Below are 9,630 nucleotides of genomic sequence, written 5' to 3' on the forward strand. Positions count from 1 at the left end.
TATTTTATATGCCACCTGCACAGGAGCCAGTCCAGCGGCACTGGCAACGACCTCATTCAAATGTCTTTACATGTGCCACTGGCACAAGTACCGGGAAGGCGACGCTGGTAATGATCACGCTCAAATGGTGCTATTTATGTGCCATTGGCACGGAAGCCAGACAGCTGCTCTGGCAACGATCATGCTCGGACGGTGCTCTTAGTACAGGTGCCATCGCGATTTCGCTTTCACTTGCCCCAGCAGGTCTTTGCAAGCCCAGTGTCCAATGAAGGAGATGTTGGCATAGGTGCCACTCGTCGAATTTAGTTCGATTTCGATTTCACTTGCCTCAACAGGTCTTCGCAAGCGGAGTGTGGTGTCCAGTGAAGGAAAGGTACGCATAGGTGGGCTGGCTAAACCCCTGGCAGAGGCCTTGGATTATGGTCTCACTTGGTTTGCCGGGTCTTCTCACGCACAGCATATTTCCAAAGGTCTCGGTCAGAAGTCATTGCCTCGGTGAGGCCTAATGTTTGAAGGTCGTGCTTCACAACCTCATCCCAGCTCTTCCTGGATCTATTTCTTCCACAGGTTCCCTCAACTGTTAGGCTGTGGCACTTTTTCACACAGCTATCCTCATCCATTCTCGCCACATGACCATACCAGCACAATCATCTTGCACACCACAACTGATGCTTCTTAGGTTCAGCTTTTTTCTCAAGGTGCTTACACTCTGTCGAGTATGCACACTGACTTTACACATCCATCGGAGCATACTGGCTTCATTCCTTGCAAGCTTACGCATGTCCTCAGCAGTCATGGCCCATGTTTCACTGCCATGTAGCATGGCTGTTCGTACACATGCGTCATACAATCTGCCTTTTACTCTGAGTGAGAGTCCCTTTGTTGCCAGCAGAGGTAAGAGCTCTCTGAACTTTGTCCAGGCTATTCTTATTCTAGCAGCTACACTTTCAGCGCACCCTCCCTCACTACTAACTTGGTCACCTAGATAGTGGAAGCTATCAACTACGTCTAGTTTTTCTCCCTGGAATGTGGCAAAAGTTGTTTTCTGCAGATTTTCAGTGTTTATTGCTCCTGAACATCTGCCACATACAAAAACTAACTTCCTAGTTAACCATCCTTTGATATTGCTGCACCTCTTATGTGTCCATAGCTTATATTGGGTACATCTTATAGAGTTTCTACCCACGCCTTTTCTACAGATTGAGCAGGGCCATCTATCTGAAAGGGTTTGTGTTTTGTCTGCCTTCCTACTCATTAGGACTTAGGTTTTAGCTAGGTTGACTCTAAGGCCCTTCGATTCTAGTCCTTGCTTCCACACCTGAAACTTCTCTAGTTCTGATAGTGACTCAGCAATTAGCGCAAGGTCATCAGCATAGAGGAGCTTCCAGGCGCATCCTGTCTTGAATTCCTGTGTTATTGCCTGGTGGACTATGATAAATAGGATGGGGCTGAGGACTGAACCTTGGTGGACCCCTACCTCTACTTGGAATTCTTCACTGTACACCTTACTGATAGCATCTCTGTACATGGCTCGCACAGCTCTCACTAACCATTCTTGTATCCCTAGTTTCCTCATTGACCACTAGATAAGGGATCAAGAGACCTTGTCAAAGGCTTTCTCCATGTCAATGAAAGCCAGAGATTACATCACTAATATGGCTAATTATTCATTTAGACAGGATTTTGACCAATTTACTAACTATTCAAATTGTCATATTTCCAAATTTTCAATATGAGTTATCAAGATGTTTTTTTTAGATACTATCCAAGAAAAAGTACAGTAGAAGTTAAATTTAAATTATTTCAAAAATTCATAGTGATACCTACTACAAATAAATTTCTATTACCCTACTAATAAAATCTGTAATGATCCTACAAATGAACTCACTAATCATTTTATTAACAAATTTTTTATTTACCCTACTAATAAACTTTCTATTTAATTTTTAGTTATCCTAAAAAGAAAATTGAGTGACTTTTCAAGTGTTTGTTTTGACTTTCAATTTCTAGTGTTTAACAGCTAAATATTTTCTGTTTCAGTTGACATCTAAAGCATCAATCAAGTTTTTTCCCATCTACTTCCACTACTCTATAATTACCAACAAAATGGATAACTCAGAAAACAAGGAAAATTTTACTTGGTAACGTTTCTGTTTTTGTATTCTTCACACCTAATGTTTTAACTCTTTCGTTACTATAATTCTGTAGAAGACACTATCTTTCACTTTAATAGATTTCCAAAATGATGAAGAATTTAAAATAACTTTTTCATTAATTAAGCTGGTGTTTGGAACAAATTAACATTAAGTTTTGAATAGATTTTAATTATAATCACTTTAAAACAGAAAGTTTGCATCAAAGAACAAGGCATTCTCAGGCATGTAGGTATCAAAAAAAGTTGCTATAAATGATATTAGAGATTATAAAAACTAATTGAATCAAAAGAGAGTGATGTCCTTCCTTCTAATGCCATCAGGTCAGTGAATGACACCTGGACTTTTTTAACCCTTTAGCATTCAAGATTACTATGAAATTTCATGCTTATTTATTCACATTGTTTTGAATCAACCGTGCATTATCTCATAGCTCAGATTTTAATGGTGTGATTGTTTATTTTTAAAGTGACATTGTAGGATAGGTGTAAGAAGCCTGATCTTTCTGGTAAAACAGGAAGAATATTTGGGCCCAATATGGCTGGTTTGAATGCTAAAGGTTTAATATCCAATCTGTTGTAGAAATTTTGCGAGAGAATACAAACATGGTTTCCTGTTGTTTTCCTTTTGGTGGTTTTTATCTGACACCATTTTGTCAGTTGTTGCCAATTGTGACATAGACAAAGATTGACTGGTACTTTTTATCCTGAAAAGATGAACTCAGTGGGATTTGAACTCAGTTCACTGTGTTGAACCCACCCAAAACTTGAAAATTGATTTGTTTTGGGCTTTAAGTATGAAATTATTAGCAATTATGAAGTTTAAAACAAATTTTTAACATTAATAATGTGACAACTAAATGTACATTATTTACATTCAACGGATATTTGTCCTCATCTTGTTTGTTGTTAACACAACATTTCAGCTGATATACCCTCCAGCCTTCATCAGGTGTCTTGGGGAAATTTCAAACCTGGGTTCTCATTCCTAAGGTATTTTTCGATGTTATTATTATTTTCCAGGTCACTGCTTGGAATTGAACTCGGAATCTTGCCTGTGGGCAATTATGGAGTGAATTTTAGGGCTTATAAATCTAATATTTTTCTATCCTTCTTTAATACTGGTTCCCATATGCTGCTCATATCTGCACTTGGTCTGCTTAGGAGGTTGTTGTGTCTTAGCATACGTGCTGCTTTTAGTTTTCGTATTTTCCAGTGATGTTCTCTGTCTATTATTTTAACTTCATCCCCGATTTATCAATATCTCCTCGTGTCACAGCTTTGCGGTGTTCCTCTACCCTTATTTTGAGGGGGCAACATGTTTCGCCTGTGTATAACCTACCACAGCTGCATGGGATGGAGTGCACGCAGTCTTTGGTCATATTCTCTTCTATTGGTGGTTTTACTCAAAGGAGATATTTGCAAAGTGTTGTATTACTCTTGAATGCTGTCTTGATGTCATATGAGCCACATATCTTTTGTATCTTTTCGGAGAGGCCTTTCTCATAAGGTAGATAGACTGTAGACAGTTTATTGGCCTCATCCTCTCTCTTCTTCATAATTGGAGTGGTTAGTATACTTTTGGGCTAGTTGTTGCTTAACAGATCATTATTGAGCTTGATCCTTTCTTTGTGGTGTGTATTATGGTCGCTACTTATATTCTTTGCACGATGTTTTAGGCACAGAACAACCCCTCTCTTTACACTGTATGGATGGTGGGAATTGAAGTTGAGGTTTTGTCCAGTAAAGGTCAGCTTGCGGTATACGGATGTCCTGAATCCATACTTGGTACGTGTTATTAATACGTCCAGGAATGCTAGCTGATTGTCTTTTTCCTTTTCCATTGTGAACTGTAATGGATGGCTTTATTGAGTTTTTTTATTGAGTTATTGTATTCTTTATTGAGTTATTGAGCTCTTTATCGAGTTATTGAGTTCTTTATTGAGTTATTGTGTTAACAACAAACAAGATGAGGACAAATATTCGTCGAATGTAAATAAAGTAAATAATGTATGTAATTCCTCATCTCTTAAATATAGAACTGTACGACGACTAAATGTGTTTTGCTGAATTCTCAATAAATTTTTAACTCATTATTTGCAAATGAAATTTTCCTGCTTTTAAAGTAAATATAAAAATGCCTTGAAAATCTTGTCAAATCCCAGTATTAAACCATATATAATTGTGTAAGCTCACAGTGAAAGCCTTCAGAAAAGATGTTTTAATTTTGGAACTCTTGGTTTTAAAGATATAAGGATATCTCATTATATAAAGATATAATGAGAAAATTTAGCTTGTGATTAGAGTACTCCAGAATTTCAAAGAATTAGAGTTTGTATTATCTCCAAAAATTGAACTGATTCAACCAATACTGAACTTACATACTTAATCTATGACAAATGCATTAAAATACATCTGTTTTAAAAGTACTGAGAAAATCTCCTGGAACTAAAATAGAATTTTTAATGGAATCCCAAATCCCACGAAATGTGCAACACATAACAAATTTTGTATCCACCTTTAGCATTGATAATAATCAAACAAGCTTTCATTGTCATCAGTTTCAGTTTCTGCTATTTTTATTGCCATAACAGATCAAATATCCTTATACACTTTTTGCAGTAAGGCCACTCTTTTCTTCTTTCCATATTAATTCTAGAATCACTAGAAACTCACAATCTGCTGATTGTATAAAACAACATCAATGTTTTGGCTGATTTCATGTGATAGATTGGTTTGAACTCATGATTTTTATGACAGCCATCTAACTCTGAGTCATCCAAAGACCTAAATGTGAAACATCATGTAACTCAATTATTTCCCATATGTAACCTTGTGTAAAGTTGGTGTAATACTGATCCCCATTGGACACTGAAGGTATTTATTTATTACTTGTGGGAATGAGTTAAGAAAAACATATAGGTCATTGCAACGCATTTGATATTGTTCAACATTTACTCTAAATAATTAAAAGATGCTGCATATTCCTAGAAAAGATGGCTTTCCAAGACTCATTTTCAATATAGTTTATTAAATAGTAGTGGTTATGGTGAAGAATTTTTCTAACAGTGTTTCTTTGTGCTGTTGTTCCTCCTTTTCCCATGCTGTGAGGTTGGTCTCATTTTACATACAATTTTTCAAAAATATATTGCTGTAGTTTTTGCTTTTCAGCTTTCAGAAATGTGAGATTTCGACTTCCTTTTTCTTTTGTCCAATCAAAGATTCTTGCATTGTAACTTTTTCCCACTAAACAATTTTTACCTACTTTTCTAGTATTACTTATTGTCACAATGTTAACAGCAGTCTTAATAACCTAGCTTCATCTGTTTCCTTCCCAGCTCATCGAGTGATTTTTTTGTGCTTTACTTACAATGGGTTTTCTTCAGCTGTAGAGTTGCCCTTGTGAGGAATTTCAAATGCAACATTATGATTTGGATTTTTTTTCTCATTTAAACCACCTTTTTTACCTATTAATATTTCTTGTAGGAAGCTCTTACAGTCTTTTTCATTTTTTTCAAGTACATATTCTAGTTCCTTCCCCACTAACTAAACTGCAATAGTATAACTGGAATCTTGAGAATTGTAAAACATTTTGTGAAGATCTTAGTAATTTCCATGAACATAAATAAACTTACTTGATTCCAAATCAACAACTTTAGTCAAACTGCCAAACTGCATAATGCTTTATTCTCTGAAAACAAAAATTAATTTGTTTAACATTCAAAATTAATGTAAAGTTAGTCTTCTAAATTCCATTCAGTAATAATGTAGAAAATTCACTTGCTGGTTTTCTAAATAGATTACTAATTAGTACATTATAGTGAATTGATACAATGCTTATCAAACAGACTGGTTTCCTTTTAAGCTTATTCAGTTGTTAGTAAAGATATAACTATAAAGCTCATAATGCATATGATTTTAGACCATATTAAATATAGAAGTATATGTCGTTGATTTTTTACTTGAAAGAATTGCTGCTGTCATGAAAACAGACTAGAATTATAAATCTTACACTCTTATCTTGACACCTAATGTAAAAGTCATTGGAAGTCAAAACCACTTGAAAATTCATCAAATTAGAGCTCAAAAATGGATTCCTGGATAGATTTTGCTTATGAACAAATGCTCCTAAATTATTTCAATAGCTTTCATTTTCTAAACTCTGAAGTTGATTGCAAATGTCCACAAAAAGCCTTTTGTATCCCATCTAGTCCTGTTGCTGTTGGCGTGCTCAAATTGTTGTTTATAATATATACTGTGTCCAGTACTTAAATTATTTGGTGATATTAATGATTTAATGTTAACTTTTAATCAATACAGTAGTGCAATAATTTAATTAACAATCATTGGTAGTAACTTCATTATTTCTTTGCTATTAACAATTCTATTACTGAAAATTAAACCAAAGCTTACAACTTCCTTTGTTTCTTCTGATTTCAGTGAAATGGAATATTTAAAGGCTATTCAATACATTATACACAATGGCAAGTTGCGGTCCAATCGCACTGGAACAGATACCATGTCCGTCTTTGGTATGCAGATGCGTTATGATATTAGAGAGTGTAAGTGATTGAGACATTTGATAAAACTTCCATGGTTAGTTTCACTTAGTGTGAGTGTGTGTAACTGGTGCCTTTGGAAAGAATTTAGTTGTTATTCAGCCCCAGGTTGGGCCTGATCCAGTATACCTATGATTCAAAACCATTCCAGCTGTGTCTGTCCTCATTTTTTAAAGCAGTAGATAAGATATAATTTGAGGGATAAGGCTGCTATTTCTGGCAGATTGAATAACTTAGTAGTGTGTGTGTGTATGTACATTGTGTGTGTGTATGAGGGTGGGCTGAAAAGTTCATAGCCTGACTGTGAAGAAGTGATGCTAAAGCTGTGAAATCTTGCATGCATTAATTTCAACTCTTCTTGGTAACTGCATTGTTTCTTTCCAGGTAAACTGACATCTGACTGTTCAAAGAACACTTTGAAAGTAACTAGTAGTGACTTCTCTTGAAAATGGACAAGATTTAGCATTGTAATGTTATCAAGTACCCATAGAGAAGGGTTTAGTTCCCAAGGACACTCATGCTGACATGGTTACTACATTAAGGGATGATGCTCCATCTTTATCAACTTTGCAAAAGTGGGCAGCTTAATTTAAGAGGGAAATAGAGAGTCTTGAAGATGGTCCAAGGTTTGGCTGTCCTGCAACTGCCACCACCAAGGAAAACATTGATTGTGTTCACCACATGGTGATGGATGAAAGGAGATTGATGATAAATTAAATAGCCAATTCTATTGGCATATTCTGTGAGAGAGTTGAGAATATTTTGCACAGTGAACTTGGTATTACGAACAGGACCAGATTTAAACCATGGTAGGTGTAGGGCACTCCAAATTCGGTCCTCCCCTGCACATGAATGAAAATTTTGAAAAAAGTACAATGAAGGAGGGATGAGGGGATAAGATATTTTTTCTTTAATGCAAATTACAAATGTTTCAAAATGTAGAATATGATAAAATGACAGAAAATTACGAAAAAGCAAAATATATCACTTTAGTGGTGGTTGTTGTTCCAAAGGTGTGATGATTGTGTTTGTGTTGGGGGAGAGACAAACATTGAAAAGACATGGATTTTTAAAACCTTTGTTTTAAAAAAAACTCCTTTTCATTGTTTTGCAATGCATGAATAAAAAGGGAAAATCCTGATAAAATTTGGAAAATTCCAATATATCTGCAACAGCTATTTCGAAAGAATTCCATTTCTCCATCAGATGATGATAAGCAATTTCTGGTCTTATAGGTCTTTGCAGTAGCGAGAACTAGTTTTGAAGGATCTTCAATATTTTGTAACGATGGGTGCTGTCACACCCGTTGCTCAAGCCCATGAAGGTTATAATGGCAAGTAGCAGTCTTGATTTAACTCCTATGATATGCTTTATGGTTAAGCTTTGAGATGTTGTGGCTCTCCCTGGTCTAAATCCATTTTGATTTGGTCTTAGATGGATATCAAGCACCAGTTGAATCTCGTTGAGGATCATTCAGTCGATGACTTTGAGTGAGATATTGGACAGTGCAATACCACTGTAGTTACATTGCTGAAGTTTCCTGACTTTCGGATCGGTATCAAGTTAATTTCGGACCACTGATCTGGACTTGCTTGGTTCTGCAAGAGCTTATTCACGGAATCTAGTATTATTTCATCCAGTTGCACCTCCTGATAGCTTCAGGGGGAGTTTCATCAGGGTTAGTAGCTTTTCCCTCTTTCAATCAATTTTTGGTATTCTGAATTCTTTGAAACACTAGCTGGGGTGCTACAATTAGATATGCTTGCACCTTACCTGTTTGCAATTGTATTGGATTATGCAATGCATAATCCAATAGACAACATTGAGAAGACCTTGGTTTTATTATAGACCAGCAGTGATCATGGAGAGTGCCAGCAGTAACCATCACAGACTTGAACTTCGCAGATGATACAGCCCTCTTATCTCATGGATCAAGCTCAACAGCTGTTCAGCAGCGTAAAAGCATCTGCTACTAAGATAGGACTGCACACAAATGTCAAGAAAACGGAATACATGTCTTTCAACCAATCAAGTGATACTGAACTGTTTGCTCTGAGTGGTTCTAAATTGAATGTTGCTGAAGACTTCAAGTACTTAGGTGGTTGGGTGAGCAGTTTGGAAGCAAACAACAAGATCAGGAAGATACAAGCATGAACAGCCTGTCACAAACTAAAGGAAGTCTGGAACATCAAATTGCTCAGGTAAATCAAATTGAAGCTGTTCATTGCAACTATTGAATCTGTGCTATTATATGGCAATGAAATATGGATACTGACAAAGAAATTATCAAATGGGCTAAATGGATGCTACAAATAGTAGCAACATATGACAAATGAATTACCTTTCTGGAAACCTGCTGGAGGTTAACGAGAAGATAACGCAAAGACGGCTGTGACTATCTGATCACTGTGTGTGCCACCCTAAGCTGGGAGCATCCAGTCTTGTAGAACCCACATCATCCCACATTGACAACTTGATTGCAGACACTGGCTTGGAATATATCCAAGCCCTCAAAGCAGTGATGGTAGACTGAGAAGTGTGACAGGTAAACTTTGTTGTCGTATTAAATAACCTGACTGTAATCGTCATCATTTAACGTCCGCTTTCCATGCTAGCATGGGTTGGACGATTTGACTGAGGACTGGTGAAACCAGATGGCTACACCAAGCTCCAATCTGATTTAGCAGAGTTTCTACAGCTGGATGCCCTTCCTAACGCCAACCACTCAGAGAGTGTAGTGGGTGCTTTTATGTGCCACCGGCACGAGGGCCAGTCAGGCGGTACTGGCAACGGCCACGCTCGAAATGGTGTATTTTATGTGCCACCTGCACAGGAGCCAGTCCAGCGGCACTGGCAACGATCTTGCTCGAATATGTATGTATATGTGTGTGCGTGTGTCTATAGATATATGTATATTCA

The 9,630-nt window shown here is 36.7% G+C and overlaps 1 protein-coding gene across 1 annotated transcript in view; it reads left to right on the top strand.

Annotated features, from left to right (window-relative positions):
- Positions 1-9,630, top strand: part of LOC128247803 (thymidylate synthase-like) — a 22,942-nt gene that overhangs the window by 3,279 nt on the left and 10,033 nt on the right. The window contains exons 2-3 of the mRNA XM_052967757.1: positions 2,041-2,141; positions 6,593-6,714. Of these exons, the coding sequence (XP_052823717.1) occupies positions 2,041-2,141; positions 6,593-6,714 (223 nt within the window). The remainder of the gene's footprint in view (positions 1-2,040; positions 2,142-6,592; positions 6,715-9,630) is intronic.

Source organism: Octopus bimaculoides, chromosome 5 (assembly GCF_001194135.2).
Source record: "Octopus bimaculoides isolate UCB-OBI-ISO-001 chromosome 5, ASM119413v2, whole genome shotgun sequence".
NCBI classification, from domain to species: domain Eukaryota; kingdom Metazoa; phylum Mollusca; class Cephalopoda; order Octopoda; family Octopodidae; genus Octopus; species Octopus bimaculoides.